General features: G+C 40.2%; 1 protein-coding gene across 4 annotated transcripts in view; it reads left to right on the forward strand.

Annotated features, from left to right (window-relative positions):
• The window catches only part of Cpne4 (copine 4), a 457,007-nt gene that overhangs the window by 419,782 nt on the left and 11,833 nt on the right, over positions 1-25,392 (forward strand). For all 4 annotated transcript variants that reach the window (XM_076917257.1, XM_076917258.1, XM_034484438.2 and 1 more), the window contains exons 11-14: positions 10,237-10,370; positions 21,288-21,342; positions 22,642-22,693; positions 24,928-25,061. In XM_076917257.1, the coding sequence (XP_076773372.1) occupies positions 10,237-10,370; positions 21,288-21,342; positions 22,642-22,693; positions 24,928-25,061 (375 nt within the window). The remainder of the gene's footprint in view (positions 1-10,236; positions 10,371-21,287; positions 21,343-22,641; positions 22,694-24,927; positions 25,062-25,392) is intronic.

The raw sequence follows: 25,392 nt of genomic DNA on the forward strand, positions 1-25,392 counted from the left end.
GATAGAGAATCCTGAGCAATAACTTTTATTAATATTTTGCATGGCTACTCATGATTTGTAGTTATAAAAATTTAAAGGTGATATTTTCCACTTCCCTCTGATTTTATGGTGTTTAGTAATATGGTATTATATACATGAAGTTGAATATGGGCTCTCTCACCCTGACCATCAAATCTAAAACCTAGGTTATCTAGTCAAGATTCTCTCAGGAAATCTGTTTCTTACTCTAGTATATTTAGCATGCCTTATAGCTACCGCATATCCTGGCTTAAGTTTCTAAATCTCTCATTTAGACACCTGATGGACTCAGATAGAAAAGTGATCTCTGCATGCTGAGCGCCTACCTACCCATAGCCAGGGTACAGTGGGTTGAGGAGGCAAATGTTTTACCATTTCCAGGAAATGGACCAAGTGGTCTCACGGAAATAGGAATTTGTTTTTTTATTTCATGACCACCTCACAGAATTTTGTGGGAACTGAGAACAAGAGTTCTCAGAATAAGAGTTTAGCTTATCACTTAAGAAATGCCCAAAGTTCACATCTCTTTTCAGGCTTATTACCTAAGTCCAAATTGTGTGGCTGCCTCGGGATGTGACAGTATACATGTGAGTTTCAGGTAGCAAGAGATCCAGCAATTCCCTAGATTTTGCTTCCCAGTGGCTTGTATCCAACAGAGTCCCCCTAATGGCCAGTTAGGGTTGTTTGGTGTAAAAACTAGAAGTGTCAAAGGCATTCATTCTTCACACCTAGCCCTTTCCCAGAAGCAGCTCCATGCGCCAGAGACAGCATCCAGGGAGTGCCTGGCCTGCTTTCTTTAGGGCACATGCCTGGCCTGCTTTTTTTTTTTTTTTTTTTTTTTTTTTGGCCTGGTCTTGCAGAGCCACTCCACACATCTTCAAAACATGAGCTGCTTCCCAGGAGCCTGCTCTCTGCTGCCCACTGAGATGGCTGGAGCACTCACTAAAAGACCAGGTTTTCATAAATGTTTCCCATCAGAAAATGAAAACTTGGTGGTTCTGCTAGCTTGCTTGGCACTTAGGAATCCAGATGTCTGCAGCCTCCGCCATGGACTACCATTTTCAGTCCTTTTTTTGTTTTTCTTTTGTTTCTCAACTCAATCCCATCGTCCACTGCCCCCTGCCCTTGTTGCTTTCTAAAATAAACCTAACCTTTCGTTGCATTCTCTTTCCACCATGGCTAACTTTAAAGAACACAGAACTCCTCCTGGTGGAAGGCCACCTCCTGAAGGTGGGTATTTCATCCCCAGCTTCCAGAGGGACACTTGAGAAACTGTCATTTGTCAGAAGGAGAATAAAATAGTTGCTATGTGCTTGAGACAATCCATTGCTGTGTAGGCACATGCGAAAATACCTTTATGGCCAGGCAGTGGTGGCTCACACCTTTAATCCCAGCACTTGGGAGGCAGAGGCAGGCAGATTTCTGAGTTCAAGGCCAGCCTGGTCTACAGAGTTTGTTCCAGGACAGCCAGGGCTACACAGAGAAACCCTGTCTCGAAAAATCAAATATATCTAGCAACTGCAGAAAATAGTAGGTGATCCAGGTCATTGCTTTATGTCCCTCTTACCAGTTACTATTTTAAAGCCTTTCCCAGAACCTCCTAAGCTGGGACAGCCCCTCTGGTAGACATAGATAGACACAGGATCTAATCCTGTGAGAAATGAAGAAACCCCAAAGGCTGCCTACAGGCCACCAAATCCAAGTAAGCCGGTTTTAAGCCTCTCAGTCTGGCCTTCATATTTCTCTGTTCTCAATCAGGACTATTACCCTCCTCTGGCCCCAAAGAAATCTGCTTCTTTCTTCTCATAATGGACATCCAATTTCACATTAAACATGTCACCAGTTCCTACTGAGTTCTCACATCTAGCAACAATCCCCTTCTCAGTACCATCTCTGTTCCACTCTAGTTTATTTTATAATAATAATAATAATAATAATAATAATAATAATAATAATAATAAGGCTCATCCAAGCCTGAAGATAAAATATTTATAGAAATGGCCTAACAGAATTCCTTAGTGTTTACAATATAAGCTCATCTTTTGCTGCACCCCAATTTCAGCTCTAAGATGTGTTTAAAAGCAGTTTTAAATGTACTGTTACTAAATAAACAAATCTGTATCTGCTCATTTAGTTGTGGTGTATACTTCTCAGCATATCATGACACCCATCTAGATGATACAGCCAGGCTGAGATACCAGCCATTGGCAGCTGCATGCCTAGAGCATCCAGCCTTTCTCGGGAGAACAGGCAGGTGCCTCTGCTCCTTTAGCTGCTGCTTTTTTTATATATAGATTTTTCTCCTAGTTCCATATCAAGCCCTCAAGATGTGTTTGCTGTCACTTAATGCTCTTGACATTTCAGGATTTTCAGTTGGGAACTGAAGTCCTGAGATGGATGGTCAACATATTAGGAGGCAGAGATGGGAAGCCTTCAGTTGTGGGAGTACTATGATAGGGTATCATGAACAGCAGAGGGTAGCTTAGCAGCCACAAGACCCTGATTCAATCTCCAACATCATTTTTAAAAACATCAACCTTTCCCAGTGACTTAATTTTTCCTATTTTCATATTTATTATATGATCCAGGAAATAGCCATACATCTTAATGCTCTCTGAGATTTTCTAAAGGGATAGTTGGTTGGTTAGTTGGTTGTTTGGATTTTAGTTTTGATTTGACAAGGTTTCACCATTTATCCCAAGTTAGCCTATAGAACTCACAGTCTTTCTGCCTCAGTCTTCCAAGAACAGAAATGATACCAATATATCATCACACCAAGCTGTGGGTTCCCTACAGTTTTAAAATCATTTTCTCAGTAGAGAGGAAAGGACTGATATCATACTTGACCATCCTACCTCTGATTTACCTTCCAAACCCAACTGTATATGTAAGGTGGTGTCTTAGTTAGGGTTTCCATTGCTGTGAAGAGACTCCATGGCCAAGACAACTCTTGTAAAGGACAACATTTAATTGGGGCAGTTAAGTGCACCAGAGGACAGGGGTTCAATTGCCAGCACCCACAGTGATATACTTCCTCCAACAAGGCCACACCTCCTAATTGTGCCACTCCCTGGGCTAAGTGTATTCAAACCACCACAGGTGTTATCGTCTCTAAAATTTATCTGTTTGAGAGAAAACAGCCAAGAATGGTGGGTCTCTGAACCAAATTTATTTAGCCTAGGAGTCTAGCATGGTATAATAAATGCCATCTCCTGCTACAGCCCAGGCTGACCTTGCCTTGCAACCTTCATGAATCCCCTTGCTTTCCCAGGTGCTGGAGTTAACAGTATGTACCAGCATCTCCAGACTCCTGGCACCTCTTAGATGTTCCTCTTAAAAACATTTTTCTAGAATTCTCTGCACATAATTTGACCATAGTCATCTGACCAGAGCCTCATGAGTGAATCCCAGGGTGTTTCCTGTCTCTTGCTCAGAATTCATGGAGGTTTTAAGTATCACCACCTTGCATCCCAGTGCTCAATTGGTGGGAGCTTTATGCATCGCCTTCTCTTTCTTTGTGAAGACTGGCTCTCACTTTCAGGATGAACCCCGACTCAAAAGATAGAGGCATTAGGGTCCCCTTGGGGTCATCTCCATCCATCTTCAGTAAAACCTCTCCACACTCCTACCCATCTGCACATATTTTGCTTGTCCATTCCCTCCTCTTTCCCAACTGGTTAGTCACAGAGGACTAATTGGTTCAAGACCACTTCCCCTGAATTGTCACAGCTCCATCCTTCTTCCTACCTCAGAGTCTCTCTGCCTCCTGGCCAGACCCCTCCAGTTTTTAATGGGAACTGTTATATTAGAGATTGGAAAGTGTACAGTCAGTGCAACTTACATTAAATACTGTAGAAGAAACAAAAGTAATTTTAACTTTACAGTTAAAGGAGCCTTAACACATGTGCTAACACTTGCTTGAAATCCAGATCCTGTCCCAACTTTATCTCTTGCTAACATCACAGAGAACTGCAGCTAACTTCCAAACACGTCTCTGAAAATGTCCAGAACCAGCCTTCCAAATGAAAACTGTTATTTCCAATATTGGATTGATTTCCTCACCAGTACATGATTGAGTCCAAATAACTGGTCACATTTAAGAAAAATACAAGAGTCATTATAACTTCTCTTTTTGATTCTCTGTTCCACAAGGTCTAAAAACTTGAGCAAGGCAGCTTATCCCATCAGGCATATAGGTAAGCACTGGTAGGTCAGTAACATATGTCCAATACAGCTTCACAGTCACCATTGTCAGGGCACTCAGCAAGCTCACAGGTCAGCATCATTCTTTGTCCTGGCATCAGCATGTCTCACCCATTGCTCTGGCAGCCACCATGCTCCTTCAGCATCCTGCAGAAAAAACACAAACACGCCCTCTTCCCCATATTAAATACCTGATTAGGGTCATGCCATATACCAGTAAGTGGATGCTTCCCTTTCACCTATGCATAAGTATGCCTTGTTGTAGAGTGCCATAGACACTCAGCAGAAAGTTCCTTGGCATCCAAATTTTTTAAAAGAATTAAAATAAAAAGAACATGATTTAAATAAATTTATGGTGTATGAGGATATACCTCCCCCTTTTTTATTTTATGAAGATATTATTTTAAAGTTCCATGGGCCCCTTTCACAGTCCCTTGTCCTTGACAATCATAAGGAATCTCAGTAATATGGGTAATATTAAATTGCTGCCAAAAAGTCTCAAATGCTCCACTGCCATAGCCAGTTCCATTACCTGGGGTTTTTGTTGTTGGTTGTTTGGTTGGTTGGTTGTTTGGTTGTTTGTTTGTTTGGTTGGTTGGTTGGTTTTGTTTTATTATTGGATATTTATTTATCTACATTTCAGATGCTATCCCCTTTCCCCATTCTCCCCCTCAGAAACCCTTTATCTCATCCCTCCACCTATTTCTATGAGAGTGTGCCCCCACCCATTTACCCACTCCAACCTCCCCGCCCTCAAATTCCCCTACACTGGGTCATCCAGCCTTCACAGAACTAAGAACCTCCTCTCCCACTGGTGCCCAACAAGGCCATTCTCCACTACATATACAGCTGGAGCCATGGGTCCCTCCATGTGTGTTCCCAGGCTGGCTGTTTAAAGCCTGGGAGCTCTGGTTGGTTGGTTGGTGTTGTCACTCTCCCCATGGGGAGATTTTAGGGATTTTTATTATTGTCTTATATTTATTGTACGTAGTGATAGGATTCATAAAGACTTTTCATTTACACATAGCATGCAATTTGACTGAATCACTGGATAGACTTCCTCTCTCTCCTCTCTCAGTAGTCATCCTCCTTCACAGAGTTAGACAATCTTACTTCAATTTCTATATCACAAATGTGTGTAAATCTATCAATCCATCTAAAATCTAGGATCCACAGACCAGAGAAAACATGCAATATGTTGTTTTCTGCATCTGAATTATTTTGATTTACATGATGAACAGGATTTCAGTTCCATCCATTTTTTTCTGCAGGCAATGTAATTTCATTCTTCTTTATGTCTGGAAAGGACTCCATTGTATACATGTATACATGCACTGTGTTTTCTTTACCCATTCATCTACTGATGGATTTTATTTTTTTACATATAAGCAAATGTTATAAATTTTATTGTGGCAAAAATATTGCTTCAAGAAACTATAGTCAGATACACAAGAAATAAAAACTTACTAGAGAAATGTTATAAATATCAGTATATTTTGTCCTGGAAATGTTCTTTTAGGTGAATAGCAGTATAATAATGAGGCATTATCTTTGAAGGCATATGTATGTAACTTTAAACCCAGCCCCACCATACAATAATTATGTATCCTTCAATATCTTTGGGCATCATGGCTATTAATAAAAAGGAATAACAATTTCTACCTTACAGTTTCATACAAGGTAATAATGTCAATAGAGCAGTCTGCATAGAGAAAAGTTCTAACAGAAGTTGTCCCTCTCTCTTCATGATTATTCAGAGTCAGGATGCTTTGTGGTGGTAAGTTTCTTCTCCACCATCTTCCTTATCACATCTTTGTACTTTGTACTTTCATTTTATTGGTAGACATCCCTTGTCAAAAAAAAAAAAAAGAGGTATTCTGAAAATGAAGTTGAATCCTTCCTGAAATAATTTTTAACTAAGTCCTATAAAGAGGTAAGGAAGAAGGGGAGTAGCTTCATTTAAAAAAAAAAAAAAAAAAGCAAACGAACTTGCAAATAAATTACAGTTAAATTGTTCTTTTCATTTTGATTGGTTAGAGGACTACAACCTCAGAAAAAGTAATATTTATTCTCTTTAATTATAGCACATTTTTCCTTCTAGATGCCTCCTCACTTTTTTGAAAGTCCGGGGAACATCCCAGTCATTGGTGTTAATAGAATTTTCTAAATATAACATAAAAAATGATTCCCATCTCATAATCCCCAAAATCATATGAGGAAAAATAGAGCTTTCTTGCTGTCAGGGAACCAATGGGCACATTCTAGTATATGTGAACAGAAAGAGAATATGGTGCTGCATGAATATTCTACTTTCCCCTAATACTTCACGTTGTACCCTTCTCCACCCTAAGCTGAACAGTCTTTGAGATGTCTTTGCCAGGTTGATTATTCTTTCAATGGTGCTGTTATCAGAAACCTGAGGTGTTTCCTCTCATTTTAACACCCTTGGCTTCAAGTATTCTTTGCTATCTTTTGTTTTTAAGAAGTACTTGATAAAGAACAGTAGACAGACTCCATCAAAAGGTTGACCCTCTCTATTGGGGTTAGAGAAATGACTCAGTGGTTAAGAGTACTAGCTGTTCTCCCAAATTGAACTCAAGAGCACATGACCAAGTTGGTTTCATCCCAGAGAGGCAATGTTGGTTCCATACTCACAAACCAGTAAGTATGATCAGCAAATGAATAAACAAACTTGGAGGAATGAAATCTCATATTAACTCAAGTAATGCCAAAATCCCCAACAAAACTAGCATTCGTTAATGATAAAGGGACCTAAGAAAGTAAAAATATAAGGAACATAATTCAACATAAGGAAGACTATTATAAAACAAACCCATTGTCAACATTATAGTAAATGAAGAAAAACTGAGACCATTTCTTCTAACATGTGGAACAAGACAGGTGCCCACTCTTTTTTACTACAGTGCTCAAAAACCTTAACTAGAACAATAAGATAAATTGAGGAAGGGAAGAAGTCAAATTTTTCTATATTTAGATGAGATAATCCTTACCTTAGAGATTCTAAGTACTTCACCAGAAAACTCTTAGACCTGATGAATACTTTCATCAGGATTACAAGATACAAAATTAACACACAAAAATCAGTAGAAATGTGTGTGTGTATGTGTGTAACTTGACAACAAAGAATCAGATGGTGGGTTGGGTGGGAGATAGACACCATTCATAGTAGGGTAAAAGTAAATAAAATAAAGAGAAATACTAAGAAAGGAGATGAAAGGGTTCTCAGAAAAAAAATTGAAGAAGACAGTAGAATTTGGATAGACCTCCCATGCTAAGGGATTGTCAGAATTAATGTTGTTAATGGGAAGGCAGCAGTGGAAAAAGATCTGCATGCATATAATAAAAATCTCAATGGCCTTCTTTTCTCAAAAGTAGGAAAATAACATAAAGTTCATAAGAAAGCACAAAGCATCCTAAATGGTGACACCCTTAACGGAAAGAACAATGCTAAGAAGCACTGCAATTACTGCCTTCAAATTACATTACAGAGCTATAGTAGGAAAACAGCAGCAACAGTGTGGTGCTGGCACAGAAACAAGCAAGTAAGCCAAGGAAAGAGTAGAAGACCCAGAAATAAGCCCCACTGTTACAATCACCAGTGTTTGACAATGCTGTCAAAAACATCCATTGGAACAAGGACAGCCTCCTTGACAATGGTACTGGCACAATTTGATTTCAGCATCCAGATAAATGAGACTTATCACTTGCCCTACCCAAAAATGAATTCCAAATGAATCAAAGACCTTAATTTGTGACCCCCAAACTTGGAAACTGCTAGAGGGAATCACAGAGAAAATATTTCAAGATGATGTAGCCACAGCAGAGAACTTGTTGAAAAAGACATCGGTGGCACAGGAATTAGCTCAAGAATTGATGAATCCAGTTACATGAAATTGAAAGCCTTCTGCACAGCAGATGAAACAATAACCAGAGGGAAGAGACAACACAGAGAATGGGACGATAGTCTTTCCCAACTATAAATCAGAGAAGAGATTGCTATCTAGGATATATAAAGAACTGCAGAAATAAAATGTCAAAGACCATATCATGTGATAGGTAAGTAGGTTAATGACTGACTTGTTAGTTCTCAAAAGAAATGCAAGAGCTGGAGGAATAGCTAGCTCTAAGTGTTCTCATACTTGTGAGAACCAGAGTTCAGATTCCAAAATCCATGTAAAAGCCAAATGGGTCTAGCTGCAATTCTAGTGCATAGGACATATATAGGGAATCCCTGAAATAAGCTAGCTAGCCAGACTAGCCAAACAGCAAGCTCTGGGTTTAGCAAAAGACACACTGCCTTAATATATAAGGTGCAAAGTGATCAAGTAAGGCACCCAGCATTGACCTTGGGCTACACATCCATGTGTATGTGTGTGTATGTGTTTGTGTGTGTGTGTGCATACACACACACAAACACACATGTGGACTCATACATGTGCCATAAGCCACAGAAAAAAAAATTCAAGTAGCCAATATTAAATACTTAAAAAGCTTTCCAACATCTTTAGCCATCAAGAAAATGGCGATTTAAACTGCTCTGAGATTTCGTCTCAGCCCAGTCAGAATGGCCATCATCAAGAAAACAAGTAACAAATGTCAAGGAGAATGTGGGCAGAGAGGGACCCTTATTCACTCTTGATGGGGAATGTAGACTCATATAGTCACTGTGGAAACAAGTATGGAGGTTGATCATACAACTGAAAAAAGAACCACCATAAGGCCAAGCCATATCACTCTTGGCAATATAACTGAAGGACTACAAGTCAACATCCCACACAGGTGTTTCAACCCTGTGTTTGTAGTTGTACTATTTTAAATAACCAGGCAATAGAGTCAGATGCTCCTAACATATCAATGCATAAAAAAAAGGGATACATAATGGAGTTTTATTCAGCCAAAATGAACAGTTGAATCATAACCTCAGCCAAATACAAGGTGGAAATCATCATATGAAGTAAAATAACCAAACTCAGAAAGACAAATATTGTATTTTCTCTTACATATAGAACTAAGATTTAAAAGTGTGTGTGTGTGTGTGTGTGTGTGTGTGTGTGTGTGTGTGTGTGTGTGTGTGTGTTATGAAACTAGAAAATGGACCAAGATAGGAAGAAGAAATCTTAAGGGATTCGGGGAACAGAGGTTAATAAGCAAGCAGAGGGGGTTGTCTAGGGGAAGGATGGGAATCAACCAGGAGGGGCCACAAAGCACAGGGAAGGACAGTTTGGAAGAAGGATAATTAAGATAATATATGATGGTATTTATGTATAAAGGTCACTAAAGAAACTCATTGCTTTTATGATAATTTAAAATAAAATTTAAAAAAAAAATAGCTAGGGGTTAGAGTAATCTCAAAAAGCTGAAGGAGAAAGACTATTTTATGGCCAAAGGCTGCTCTTCTCTAGTCCTCACTTGCAATAACAAGCAATCCAAGTGTGTTCTGTGTTACAGATAAGAGTCCTCACATGAATGGAAAGGATGCTTCACAGTGTTGTTCCTGGGAGAAATTTTGCTCAAACCACCCCAATGCATATCTCTACAACTTACTGCATAGAAATTAGACAGCAGCTTTCTTGGGGAGTTGGGATTCTCTACACAAAATTTGTCCATAAGGGTTTTTGCCTATCCTTCACAGTTGGAGGTGCTCTGCCCATGGAGTATAAGAGCCTTTTCTTAGTGGATTGTGAAATTGGAGATAGATGCCCCTTCCTTAGCCTTGATGCTTGGTGACATGGATCAATAGTGACTGAACTTTCTGAACACCATCTCAAGTCCCATTTGGACAGGAAGAAGAAGCAGGGGCTATGAAATACAGCAAAACTGACTTCAGTCAAATTAATAACTGGGTTTTCAGTGAACTAACTAACTTCTCTTACTTTTCCTATCAGCCAAAATTATGTCATGTACTCTTATTTTTCTCTATGTAAGGCCATGTCTCTCTCTAGGTTGGTCAGGGTTCCTAACAGTGCGTTTATTCTTATGCTTTCCCTCTTCCAGGTAGCTATAGATTTCACTGCCTCTAATGGAGACCCCAGGAACAGCTGTTCTCTGCACTATATCCACCCTTACCAGCCCAATGAGTACCTGAAGGCCTTGGTGGCTGTGGGAGAGATTTGCCAAGACTATGACAGGTAAGAGACTTCAGGCATCAGCTGCAGTCTTATCTCTGATGTGGGCTTCTTTGACCCTTGGCTGACTCATGGCCAAAAAGTAGCAGTCAGTTCTGGCACCTCCTCTTGAAGAAGCTCTTGAAAGAAGAGGGTAAAACCTTGTGCCAAACATCATTTTATCCTCTGCACCTAGAGAAACTGAGTTGGTGCTGTACTCACTCCGAAGAGCCAATAATCTCTCTCTCTCTCTCTCTCTCTCTCTCTCTCTCTCTCTCTCTCTCTCTCTCTCAGCATTCTGCTCTTATTAAGTTTGTGAAGTCGATAGATAGCAAATCTAAGTGTCACTGTGTGGACTTAGTGTGAAGGCGTCCTTGCTCCTCACAGTTTGTTCATGAACCAGCAGCATCCCAACCTAATGAATTAGATTTTACAACTTGAAGAGATTCTCAGATGTCTGGTGTTTAGATGCATGCATGGTTTTATTGGATATTGCTATATCAGTTCTCTATACTCCATACATCTTATATGATAGCCATCATTTTTTAAAGCATAAAACTATAGGAAACCCAAGTCATTCGTATACTGCCCCACAAGCAGAGATGGTATTTGAACCACAATCTTTTAGGCTCTACATATTGAGTACAAAATCTCTGTGTTTTACTGATCTTGGAAGCTACTGATAACATTAACAGGCAGATATGTCTGCCCAGGTGCACATCTATGTGGACAGGAAAGTGTGTGTGTGTGTGTGTGTGTGTGTGTGTGTGTGTGTGTGTACTCTCATGTTTGCAAAGATGATCTTGATCTTGAGATTCAATCAATATTATTTATTTCTTCTTAATGATAAATATTGGCCTTTCCCACCATAGTATTGTGTTTTCTGCTAAGATGGATGCCGGTCCCAAGATGGAGTAGGTTTGGCCACTCAATATTTTCTCAGAAAAATGATCAACAGAAACTACAGTGAGTTGGATTTGTACTGTCACACTCCTGTGTCACCAGATAAGGGGAAGGAGCACAGATGTTTGCCTAAGGCTTTTTGAGGTAGAACCAATGTAAATACAAACATAGACATCTCAGAGGACTCCCCGGTGTGATTGTGAAACAAGCTTAGTTAGTAATGAGATGTAAGCAGCTGACCTTTTAATCCAGGAAAATAAACAAAGCATCTCTATGCTCTGGGTGTAGAGAAAATTCAGCACATATCATGATTTCTCTTCTTCCTGAGTTCATTATTGGTAACAACCAATACCTCTATAAACCTGTTTCTGCCATAGCACAGTAAAGGGCACACCCTTGTGAACCTTCCAGCATGGGTTATAAGAAAGGTCCCATCAGTCTCCTGCCTGCTGGGATCTCTGTATTCAGTCTGCTCAGCAAAATACCCCAATATGGCATAGAGACAATAAGAGATTGGATTGCCAGGCCCTATGCAATCAATGAGCAGTAAACACCCACAAAACTCCCCAATGACTCTTGCTGCTCACCTAAAGAACACTCAATAATCATTTGAAATCATTGAAATCTGTGATGGCCATTCTTGGTTGTCAACTTGGAAGTAACTAAAACCCAAGCAGCTGAGGACACCTTTGAGGGGGATTTTATTTTCTTAATTTAAATCATTTAAAGTAGGAAGACTGACTTTTAGAGCCTATTTCTTCAGAATTCCAGTGAATACTGACAACTAGCTGAGTCATTCCACCCCAGGAACTGAGCAACTAGCAAATTCTTGGGCCTTCTGCTGGTAGACAGCAATTGTTGAACTAGCTGGACAGCAGCCTGTAAGTGATTCTAATAAATCCCCATGTAGAGAGAAATAGATACATAGATAGACATAGAAATAAATATATAGATAGATGTAGACAGAGATGGTAGATAGATGGATAGATACATACATACATACAGACAGACAGACAAACACATACATAAATACATACATACATACGGATGGACAGAGAGATAGACAGACAGACAGACAGACAGACAGATAGATATTCATTCTATAAGTTCTGTTCCTCTAGAGAACCCTGACTAATACAAAGTGATACCCGGAATACTTGACCTTGAAGTATTGACTGTGACGATAATGAGTTTCAGCTCTGACTTCTTTAGGAATGATTTCTAGAAAGGTTTGAAGCACATAGGGTTTTTACTAGAGAGGAAGGAGTTTGATATGCTACATCTACACTGTGTCAGAGACTTCTTCAAGACACAGGAGTGGGAATCCTCTCTCTTCCTTCACTCATGCATGTGCATGTTAATGATCTAGTGTAATCCTGTGAGTACATGTTTGGAGAGAAGAAGGAACAGAGGAAATGTTTGAAGACTCCCTATGTTTGGACGTTGAGATGCATATAATAGAAGGTACCTTGTTCAGTGCAGTGCTATGTACTATGTTCAAGCCCAACTTAAGCAACATAATAAGGCCCCCATGTAAAATATAAGTTAAGTAAATAGATAAAAGAACTGAATACCTACGGATTATAAGAATCATGAACCTGCAGAGAAGAAGGCATCCAATATTGAATTCCACAGAGCAGAGAGGCCAATTTCTAGAAACTGAAATGAGGTCCCAGAGTCTGCATCCTGGTCCTGTGTCATCTTCATTTGCTAATCTGAACAATGATCCATTATCAGGAATTATTTTTTGGCTACACTCTGCAGAGAGTGTTCATTTCCTGGTGTCCTCACATACAGAATACAGACACCGTAGTCAGAATGACTTGAACATCTCTTAAAGCTTTCATCCCTTTCAAATGTAAACCAGACAAAAGTTGACAGATATGTTGTATTCCTTCAAAGGTGCATATTCAATGTAAATATAAGATATGTCACCTTGGGAGTTATTTGAGGTCATCCGAAATTATTCCTTTTAAAATGTCAATAGTGGAATTCTGAAGTTGTCATTCCCCAATGAACAAGAATATCAACTTTGGGCAGGCCCACAGAGCAATATTTTATTTGGGCTTCAAAAGGCAACTAAACATTAAAATGGGCAAATTCTAAGGAAGAAAGGAAGGTTTGAAAAAAAAAAAAAAAAACCAACCTCCCTGCTCTTTTAAGAGACTCCCTGGGAGAGCTTGGAACACAAGCTGCTCCAGTGAAAGCTGACAAGGTTCGGCAGTTTCTGTTTTGTGTGGGTGGACAGACAGGAGACAGGCAGAGTCAGGAAATTTCAAGTCAAGGTTCTGGAATTAATTTATCCTTGCATCAAAGTCAGGGAGGTTGGTGCTTAAAAAGAAACACTGGCAGAAAAACTGACAGAAGCCACCGTCCCACTCCTGCATCCACACAGAGGTTTGTGGCTCCCGGGAGCCTTAGCAATTCCACTCTGCCTCTGACAGCCAAGGGTTTTCTCTCTGCCGTGTACACTCATGGCTACGAGGCCATTAGCAGGTGACCCATGGAGCAGCTTGAGGAATACATAAAGCTCTTCTCCAGATGGCCTTGAATGGAGGCTCCCCCAGCCACAAGATGACAGTTCTCAAATCCAATGTTGTTGGCCCTCACTATCCTTCACCAATCTGCAAAGGCATTACAGGCTATCTGCCTTTCATGAAAACACACATCATCAAAGACATACATGCATGCATGCATGCACATGCTCCTACACACCCCTGGGCACACACACTTCCCTGCTGCAGCAGGCTTCCAGTAAGTGTTGTCAAAGTAAAAACCACAGCTCCCATCTTAAAAGGGAGTAAATGAGACCATTCTGAGGCCATTTTGAAGGACCATGGCCTGGGAACACAGATTTAGGTTACCCCGAATGACTGGTTCCAATGTGAAAGCAGTTTCACAAAGTTTTCTAGTTTTACAGAATGAAGAAAGTCATAAATCAAGGCAAGTTTAAACTACACTGGTGAGTACATCAGCAAGGTGGTTATAGTAAGATGGGGAAGCATTTCTATAGGCCCAAGGTGCTATCTGATAACGTTCTTAACTTTGGGGTTGGGAGAAGCCAAGAGTCTGCTAAACCAAGAGATTTCAAATGTTTTTTTTTTTTTTTTTTCTATTAGCCATGGAATGTTGTTTCAGCTTAGAAGTAGGTAAGGAATGGCCATCCTGGAAGCTAAAGGCCTGAAATATGGCAATTAGCCTCTGGTTCTTAGCTTTCTAATCTTGCCATGGTGTTGAAATTATGGCCAGTTATTGTCTACAGAGGCAGCTTCTTTTCAAGAGCTTTCATTCACAGCTACCACAATCCTTGTATACCTCACTGCTAAAGTGGCATGCTCAATGATAAGGGGCCAGTATGGTTTTGGGTCTCAGACAACCTTAACTGTCCTCTAATGAAAAGCCTGGTCTGGTCCTGTTGGTATAGACCTGCAATCTCTGAGACTTTGGAATGTAAGACAGGAAGACTACAAGTTCAAAGACAGCCTGGCCAACTTAGTGATACCCTTGATACCCTGTCTCAATTTTCCTAAAAATAAAAACAGAACTGGAGTAGTTTGGTGGTCGAGCATTTGTTTAGCATGCATGAGACCCTGAGTTCAGTTCCTAATATTATGAAGGAAAAGGGGAAGGAGAACAGAGAAGGTAGCCTGTCTGTGATCTAATGAACAGAGACCAAATACATTGCTCTGCAAATACAAAGTGCCAATTTAAAGAAGTGTCCACCTCAGGATGAATTTGGGACATGAGAAAGCAAGGCCAGAGTGTGCTAGGTCCTTTATTGGGGGACAACTTAGAGCTGAAACTCAAGCTGACATGTGTTTAGATGTGTAGGGCACTGCATTGGTCAGCAGATGATGTGGACTTGCTCAATACAGCCTCTGCCACGCCCCACCTTATCCCATCCGGGCTCTTATCTTGTCTGCATACCAAAAGCACTTGGGAAGTTTCAAAAATGTTGGTACTTGGGCTTCACTCCCAAAGGCTGATTTTATTGCCTGCTGTGCACCTAGAAATCTGTTGTTGTGTTGTTGTTGCTGCTGTTGCTATTGTCATTGTTGTTGTTGTTGTGATAGGTATACAGAGTTGAAATCCACCATTAACTCAGGAGTGCCGGGTCAGTTAAAATGCCTAGGTCCTGAAGCCTAGATAACACTCTTCTGTGTGGGACAGCAAAGATTTAACATGGCAGAATTTCCCCATGTCACTCACCATCTACTGGAACACAGAGGCATGTCAGTAAGTCGTGATTGAGGTGATGGCTAGCCTGGAATACATGGAAAGACTATATCTCAGAACAACAAAGCATAGCCCCAGCTCAGCATGGCCCAGAAACCCTTTCTGTGTAAGGATAAGAATGGAAAGTGTGTAAGAGAAGGAAAGGCCCCTCCTCCTCCCTGCAGAAGGAAGAGTGGAAAAGAAGAGAATCTTGACAGTGGTTACTGAGTCAATCAGAATTCTCTCTCTGTCTCTCATTCTCTCTTGCTCTCTCTCTCACACACACATACAGACAAACATACACATGTTATTATAACATAGATATGCTTGTTATTCTGGATCATTAGACCAGAGAAGCCTCCTGTGGATAATGGAGTCTCCAAGAGTGATTGAAAGAGTATGAGGTCCCAGTGATAGGTAGATCTGGGTTCACATCCCAGCTCTGTATCCCTATCCTCGTGAGATTTATTTTTTTAATTTTGAATCAGAGGCACATCCAATTTCCTTTGCAGAGCCAGGCAGTTCTGCTTGTGGTAAATAATCAATGGTGGAACGTGTTATTTTTAAGACTCAAAATTCAATCTTTAAAACTAAACTGAACACAAAAAGAGAAAGAAATATAGTGTCAGACCTACAGGTCATGTTGGGCAAATGACATCTGGGGGTCTTGTTCCTTTGTCTGTTCTGTCCATTCGCCTTTAAAAGGATTCTGTAAAAATGCACAGCCCTCACAAATTCTTCCATTGATAATATCTAACTTTCGTCATCGTGAGTTTAAATAGTGATAAGGATTGAAAACTCTGAAGTGCTATAAATACTTAAATACACTTAAAAATAAGCTCTAATGTAACTCTTGTAGCTACCATGCAGACTAGCTATTGGCCATTATCCTGTTGTTTTATTCTTACAAAAAATATGTGAACCAACTCTTAAGTTAAAAATGAGAATTTTATTTCTTCACCAACTCAATTTCTGTTTCCCTCCTTCATAGGATTTGATCCAAATGTATCATTTTAAAAACCATTCAACATATTTTGATGGCATGTCAAAAAGAATCAAACCCAGAGTTTTGTACATGCCAGACAATCTACCCTCTAAGTTCCTTCTCTAGCCTCCATATGTATCTTTGTAAATTAATTTTGAAGTCATTTTTCTGCTTATTGTATCATACATGTCCATAAGGAAAACAAAGGTATTGTATGCATGTAATTTTTAATTTCTAAAATGATTCCATTCAAACTATTCTAAAAAATATTTCTGAATTAATTTTTATTATAGCTGTGATTTGAATATTATTGATCTAAGAATCATTCATATGTTAAGAATTTCAGTGCTTAATTCAGTATATGTAGGCAGTGTAACAATTTTGGAAATCAGCTCTCAACAAAACAGATAGTGTGTGTGGAGTTGGGGGGAGAGAGTCTGGTTTGTTTATGTATCTATGAATTAGGGCTACCTATTGCTCATTGCTCAGAATGCAGAATCTAGCATCAATTCTGACCCATTTTTGCCATTGTCAATGTGTGTGTCTGTGTTTGTGTGTGTGTGTGAATATATATATATATATATATATATATACACATATACATATATATGTATATGTGTGTGTATGTGAATATAGATCTTTAGCCTTGAGCATTGCTCAATTCTTTCAATGACATAACCTATCCACCACACACCACCACCACCACCACCCCCCCGAAAATAAGAGTCAGTAATCAAAAAACTACTTTGGGTATGGAGTCTGGAAAGATAACTGAGTAATTAAGAGATAGATAACTACCTCAGCAGTTAAGAGCACATGCTGCTTTTGCAGAGGACCTAAGTTCAATTCCCAGAACCCACAGCAGGAGGCCCACAGCATCTGTAACTCTAGCTTCAGGAGAGTGCCCTCTTCTGGCCTCCATGGGAACCTGTACTCATGTGCACATGCTAACAGACAAACACACACATAGATTATTAAAAGGGGAAAAATCTTTAAATTTATTTATTACAGATGTGGAGGTTGGAGGACAGCTGTTAGGAGTTGCTTATCTGCTTCTACCATGTGTGTCTCAAGAATAGATCAAATTCAGGTCGTCAGACTCAGCGTCAAGCACATTTACCCACTGGTCTATCTTGCTAATCCCCCACATATATTTAAGAACTTACCAACTGACAGTAATACATCCTAAGTTCTTTGCACAGTGCTAGAGTTTTAACCCAATGTCTTCTACATGGTGGGTAGATGTTCTATGACTGAGCTACACTCCCAAGCAATTTTTAAAGTGAAAATGGACAATAACCTGGACTGCAGAAGGTTTGGTTGCTACTGAATTTTGTAGAATTTTTCCATTACCCAATGTTTGAATCTTGCTTGAGAGTTGAATCTTGGTACTCAGTTGTCGGTACTTGAATCCTGTAGAATAGTTCCTTTACCTGATATTCAGGTTTTATTCTCTGAAGCAATACGGCATGGCAGCACAGTGGATGAGACTCAGAGGAGGTAAAGAAAAAAGTAGTTGTAAAGGGAGATGCATGAATGAGATCAAGCACTGCCAACACAGATGCTCCCAGAAGATCTGAGATGTGTTCAGCATAGAATGTAGAAGTAGAAGAACTGAATACTGATTTCCCTTTTCCAAAAGAAAACCACACTCCCATATCCCCAGAAGAGTTGCTGCATTTCTATCCCTGGGCTTGTTTTAAGATGACTGTTTGGAAAAATGTTTTCATCCAACACCCTCATGTTCTGAAAGACTATCTTGTTTGAGTTGACCCCCACTGGCATATAGATTGGGTAATTTCCCTAGACGTGTATTAACCCCTTGCTTTAGCTCTGTGTTTTCGTTAATGGAGTGAGTGGGAAATGTGCTTCAAATCCATCTCTCACATGGAGATATTTGGACATGGCCACTTCCTGTGAAGCTAAGGGCAGCTGGCATGTCACTATGGAAGAACGGGAGCCCTTTTGTTGTGTTTACTATTGTTTTATTCTGACAATAAGAAATGTGGCCTTTCCCAGTGTGGAAATATGCTTCTGAAATTTCCCAGTGGACAATGTTTGCCTGTCTTTTTCTCTCAACAGCTGCTAATGGCCCTTTTGCTTGGTGGCCAATGGATCTGGTTCTAACTTTTTTGACATGCTCTTGAATTAAAGTTTTCTTTTGTTCAACTTCCTTCCCTTAGTCCTTGCATAAGACTCCTTTCTGACTCATTTTATTTTTAAACAGGAGGAATGGACTTTAAATCTATTGTGCTAGGCTTGGAATTTTTTTTCTTCAGTATATTTATTAGGTAGAAGCTTTCTAGTGGCTGACTTCAGAGAATTCAGCCTTCTGGCACATTAATTATTCTCCTTGTAGGTGAGGCATTTTCCCTACCCTTACTCTGGAAACTCAATTACATAACAGTTCATGAAGCTCAGCAAACTTCCAATCCCCAAGGGGGGTTTAGCAGGTCTTAAAAAAATATCATTAAAGCACAGGGTTGGTGATTAGAAATATATACACCATTAGATCTACCCTCCCCTCAAGAGAGAGAGAGAGAGAGAGAGAGAGAGAAATCCATCAGAGGAAAGCAGAGGATGTGATGCCTCCCAGGCTCCTGGTTCTCACTCCTGAGGCATCCCTGCAGTGGAAGAACTTATGTTCCATCCTGGAAAGTGTTCTCACTGAGCCAGCAAGATCCTCCCTGGTCTACCTGGAAGGAAGTACTGAGGCTAAGGAGGAAGTGCTGAGTCAAAGTCTTTCGACCTTTCCAAGGACCAGGAGGTTTTGTGTCTCTTATTTATCAGCAGTAATACTTTCTCTAATAGATGCTAGATATGAGGTACAACAGAGCCCGGCCTGACACAGCACCGAGGAGACGAGGGAGTGTGTGGTTTTGTGGAGGACTTAAACCTTCACTTCAGAAAACTCTAAATCTGTAACCTTATCTGTGTGGACCTCACTGTGTTGGAAGGTTTTGTCAAAGCTCTCATCAGTTGCCAAGGACTTCTAAGTCAGTTAGGAAGGTCTGGGTGAGAATCTGGCTTCATTGCTTTTGATTTTTCTCGAATTTGCTTGAATTTGCTCAGACGAAAGGTTAATGTCATCTTTTCCTAAGAAAGATATTCAGTAGTAAACCCCAATCTGAATTACTTTTTTTTTTTTTTTTTTTTGGCCCTTTTAAAAAAAAAAAAAAACTGAAAAAATGTAGAAACTGCTTCAAGAACAAACTTCAGTTGTGTTCATAATAGGAGAGAAAAAAATACAAAACAAAAAAAAACCCAAAACCAACCAAACAAACCAACCAACCAAAGGTAAATGACTCAAGAGGAGAATGGCTTCTGCCAAGGTTCAATATTCCAGAGCAGCACAGCAGCACGTATGTTGCTTAAGAAATGTCTTACTTGTTGCCTACGCAGGGACCTAGGTACTGCCATTGCCAGTAGATGGTTAATACTACATATAGCTATTAAATTATAACGGTAATTAGAAAAGCATGGGCTTGGGAATCCTATGATACTTTCTGGTGATCACTTTCCCTCAGTCTTTTTAAGAACAGAATAAGTAGAGCACCCAGGATTGGGGATAAGTCTAACACCTAGGGCAGTGGTACCAGTAATGGCTCCCTTCCCCATCCTCTTAACTACACTGCAGTTTAGTAAGGGTTAAGGTACAATACACATGACCACACAAATCAGGAGACAAATTCTAATGATCATACAAGAGACCAAGATAAATAAAGGGCAGGTGTGAGGCTCATGGCTCATCATCGGAATTATGCTGTACATGGGGATGACTTATTGAGTCATCAATGCATGGATTATATGTCATTGGCTCCCTATTCTGCAGAAATGAAAAGTTCAATGGTTAAGGTGAGGAGGGTGCAGGGCAGTCAGGGCGGGGGACGGTGGGATGTGAGATGGTGGTAGAGCTGGGCACTACAGCACATGTCTGCAATGCTAAAGGAATGGCATGTGTTAGGAGCTAGTCTAGATTAATATACAATTTTCAGACCAGTCTGGGCTACAGAGTGAGTGCCAGCCTAAGAAACCTAAGAACAACCACAACAGCCAAAAGATAGTAACATAAAATATAGTGTCCCTTTGAGTTCAGGAAGTAAGAAAAGACATGCAAATAATTTATTGTTTCTTGTGTATAAGCTGGATGTAGAGGATACAGTGAATTCTATAAATGAGACCACCCTTTGTCGGGTAGCAGTTATCAATGTCCCCACTGCCTTCTGAGGGCTTTTTAGATTCTGGACTGTCTGTGTTTGAACCCTGGCTCTAATAGGCAGCATGGTCTTGAGTGATTGTTTTCCTCAAGGTATCTGCCTATACCAAAAAAAAAAAAAAAAAAAAAAAAAAAAAAAAAAAAAAAAAAAAAAAAAAAAAAAAGAAAGAAAGAAAAAAAGAAAAGAAGAAAGAAAGGAAGGAAGGAAGGAAGGAAGGATGGATGGAAGGAAGGAAGGATGGAGGGAAGGAGAAAGAAAGAAAGACTAAGCTCTTCCTTTAGTGTTTAAAAAATTATATAGATGGAATATCCTAATTCAGCCAATGATTGGAGTTGCCAAATTCCTCATCACTATTTCAAGAAAACAGAAAATCAGAATCAGGGTGGTGGGATCTGTGCAAATCCGGGGTCCAGTTGCTCTTGGCTATCGAAAGACCTTAAGGGAAGAGGCTGTATACTAATCAGTAATGAACACTAAGGATTGTTTCTTAATTTTGATTATCCACGTTACTGCATGAGTCAGCACTTGGCTCGGCTACATGCCCTGGTGAGGTTATGCAGACTCCTGTTTCTCTTCCTTCTCAGATGAATAAATGAAGCAGCTTTTTTTATTTAATTTCAGTGACAAAATGTTCCCAGCTTTTGGGTTTGGCGCCAGGATACCCCCGGAATACACGGTGAGTGAGTGGACATAGACTCTTGTAACTGCACATCCTTGTTCTCTGTGTAACTGTGGATGTCCAGCATGGGTGTGCAGGGTGTTCTGGGTATGTTGTTCAAAGACCCAGTTACAGGGTTGACTGATTTAACTCACAATCAATATAAGAGACTAAGAAAACAACCCCCAAAACATTTAATCCGAGAACTCAAACAATATCTATTCAGATCTCCTTGATATTGTCAATGCTAGTGTGTTTAATACACAACCTGGGTAGACAAAGAAAGATCTTACAAGCTAAAGAAAAATTTGAGGTAAATAAACCAGGGCAGCTGGAAGTCAGCTCACTTGTCTGGAATCTGCAGAAGATAAAGGGACAGTGGGCACACACCAGCTGCTTCACCTGTGACCTCCCAATAAGAAAGGAAGTATCTGTCTTTTAATGAGGTGACCTACTTTTTTAGCACCCAAGAGACCCAATGATCAGAAATAGCCTTTGAAATGGAATTTTCCATGAAATTCCAAGTGATTTAATAAAACTCTCCAGATGTCAGAATATCCCATTTCTTTTATCCGATTTTAGGGGGAAGAAAATAGCAAGCCAGGTGTCATCTAACCATACGCTTAGGCACAGCTAGGCAGAGAAGTTTGTGGTGGAAGATTACAGGGTATTTGACCTTATTTGCTATTTTTCAGAAGTAGAAGGCACTCTATTTCACCTGTGTGTACATGAAGATCCCCATGCAGTGTAATTCTGTATATCAGAATGATTCTTAAATGTCACCAGCTTAGCTAGAGCCTCTATAAGCAGCGCCATGTCTATCAGACAGCTTGAGTTGAGTTCTTTTATTTTATTTTTTTAATTGGTGGTACAAGTAAGTGCCCATTCAACTTTAACCCTTCAGTCTGTATCCACTTGAATCTAGAAACTATTTAAGGTTACTTTTTCTAAGGCCTTTTTTTTGTTGTTGTTGTTGTTGTTTTTCCTCTTTCTTCCTTTCTTCCTTCCTTTCTTCCTTCCTTCCTTTCTTTCTTTCTTTCTTTCTTTCTTTTTCAATATGTTTTACTTCCCCCCCCCCCTCCTGTGAGCATTTATCTGATCCTAGAAAATCTTCCTGTCACCTCAGCTCCACAGGGAGCTGAGAATTCATCTTCCATCTCAGATTGATTATATAACGGCTTAAAATGGTACCCGCTGCTTAACTCATAATGAATGTAACGCTATTTGTTTGCAAACCTTAAACCCCTAGTGCCTCCTTAATGGATTCAAGTTGTAATTCTCTTTTTTTCCTCTTTTGAAATTTTCATCGGTGTCTAGGTCTCTCATGACTTTGCAATCAACTTTAATGAAGACAACCCGGAGTGTGCAGGTAAGTTATAACTTAAAAGAAAGCCAGTATCTCGGAGTCTGACCCTGTGTACCTTATCAGGTCCAGTTTCTCTCTACCAGTGCAGCAGAAGGGGTTTTTAAAGCACAGAAATCAGCTCTGAAGACCCAAATAAGCCACACTGCTCCACAGGGAACTGAGAAACACATTATAAAGTAGGCTCATGCACCATGGAAGAGACAGAAGATTATGAGAAACTGAGCTTTCAGCAAGGTCATGGATTCCTCTAGCCAAAACAAAGTTAATCTATTAATTAACTAAAATTAACTAATTCATTGATTAAAATTTCATTTTATTTTTTTTTAATGGGAGAATGGCCCATGATGGACCAAGATGAGACATTCCTCTTTCTGCTTCTCTGCTTTTTACTTGGGTTTCCCACAGTTTCCTCTCTGTGCAGGTTTAAGGAGAGGGGGGGAAACATGGAAGTCACTTGACAATTCCAGCACATTAACAATGGTGACTTTGAACAAATACCTTCGAGGTTTTGTGAAAGGAAGAGTGCAAAGACTTAACATCTCGGTCTAGACCATTTTACTTTGTTTTCTCCTGGGAGAAATTCCTGAACTTGATCTCACAAGAGAACAGTGATAATGATGACCCCGTCTGCCTTGAAGAAGTAACAAACTGAGCCAAGAGCCTTTGCGGCTGTGACATTGACATCTGCACTTTTACGAACTTGGCATTTACTGTCGAAAACTATGACATCAGTATCATTGGCTATGAACACAGTGCCCTCAAAATCAGGATCTACATTATCCCAGTATTCTGTCCCCCATCACTCAAGCTCAGTTTATTCTGGTTTAGACTCCTCTATTCTCCAGACATATCCAGCCTAGCTGAAACCCTGAGCTTCCAGGTCAGGAAAAGACTGCCAAAGACAAAGGTGGTTTCCCACCAAAGGAGACTGAGGTACATACCCTAGTGTTTACCATTTCACACTCTCAGAGTTCAACTCCCCAATGGTTTTGAAAAGGAAATCAAACTTCCTTCTCTTAGGTAAAAGTTTGTATGCCCTCCAAAAAAAAAAAAAAAAAAAAAAAAAAAAAAAAAAAAAAAAAAAAAAAAAAAAAAAAAAAAAAAGCCTTACTTTGGTTCTCTTCTGTGTGGTAAAATAATTTGGTGTCTTTCTTTGGAATGACAGGGATCTGTGTCCCAGGCTGGCCTGGGTGGGTAGAGTGTTAGAGTGTTTTCAGTAAGGTTAGAAACCCATATAAGGCAGAACAGAACAGAACAGAACTTGCTCATCCAAATTGTTCACAGGTTGATTTGCAGGCTCTGCAGAACAATTTCAACAGTGATTCCTGTGACTCCCTATGGTCAAAATCAAGAGCAGTGTGCTGCTTTGGTACCAAGAAGGATAGAAAGAGGAGCTAAAGCAGGGAAAGCAAAAGTTGCATGGGCAACAACGGCATCCATGTAAATAAAAGGGATTTATAATGGCAATTTATTTATAATGGTCTTCTGTCAGGCAAAACTATAACAGCGCAGGCGGAAGTACGTCTCCCAGCAGAATCCAAGGCTTTTCTATCTCCTGAGTTCATGTGGCCTCAGGGTGAACGCCCTGCCTTAAATGAGCAGTTGACATCAGTCATCTCATAACACCCAGACTATGAGTGTGCAGGCTGTGTGCACGATCACAACACACTCGTGTATTCTTTGCATTGCTGCAAGCCCTTTGGCAGGAATAGAGAAATGAATGAGTCATGGTCATTGCCCTTACTGGGTATGATATCTGGAGAGAATGGTCACAGGTCCTGTGACAGTTACAGGCAGTGTTTACTCTAAAATCAACAGCATGATAAACAAACAAACAGACCACGAAAGCCACTAAGGACTTGCTTAGTGGTCCTTCCAGCCCAAACACCTGGATTTATATGCTGAGTCTGCAACTCACTTTCTCTGGAACCCAGGGCACTTTTTTTTAGCCTCTGCTTCTTCACCCATAAAATGGGAGCACCCTCTACCTCCTTAAATCGTGAGCCAATAAAAGCGTATGTGGGGTGAAGTTTGTGGAAAGTTCCTTCTGATGCCCCATTGTGATCTGATTTTAGTGGGGCAGGGGGAGGCAGCAATATACTGACCTAGTATTCCCTTTTGTCCTGAGATCCTACTTGTGGTATGGATAAAGACTGCCTGGAGAAAGTTAGTGCTGCTTTTGTGTGTAAGCAAATATATTTGAAAGGACCATGTCAATTTTTCAAATCTCACCTCAGGAATTCAAGGAGTCGTGGAAGCCTATCAGAGCTGTCTTCCCAAGCTCCAGCTTTATGGTCCGACCAACATCGCTCCCATCATTCAGAAGGTTGCCAAGTCAGCCTCAGAGGAGACAAATACCAAGGAGGCATCGGTAAGGAGAGGGTCAGGGGTTTACCCTGCCTCTTTTGACCATTTGGTCATAATGGCCATTCTAGCCTGACAGTCAAATCTAGTTTTCCTAAATGGCTTAACTTCTCCATCTTCAGTCTCTTCATCTGAGGAAAGATGAAGTTAATTAAACCCACATCTGCTGGGATGCGGAGCTTAGGGCAGACACAAATGGCTACCTCTTTGCCTGAACACAGACACACAATTGTAGGATCTACTACATTCACTGCATTGTGTCATGCTCAACTCCCGGTCTTCCCGGTCTCTACAACTATCATAATGCAACTAGATGCTAAGGCTATAACCCTGAAGGA

This window comes from Arvicanthis niloticus, chromosome 21, assembly GCF_011762505.2.
Source record: "Arvicanthis niloticus isolate mArvNil1 chromosome 21, mArvNil1.pat.X, whole genome shotgun sequence".
Taxonomy (NCBI): domain Eukaryota; kingdom Metazoa; phylum Chordata; class Mammalia; order Rodentia; family Muridae; genus Arvicanthis; species Arvicanthis niloticus.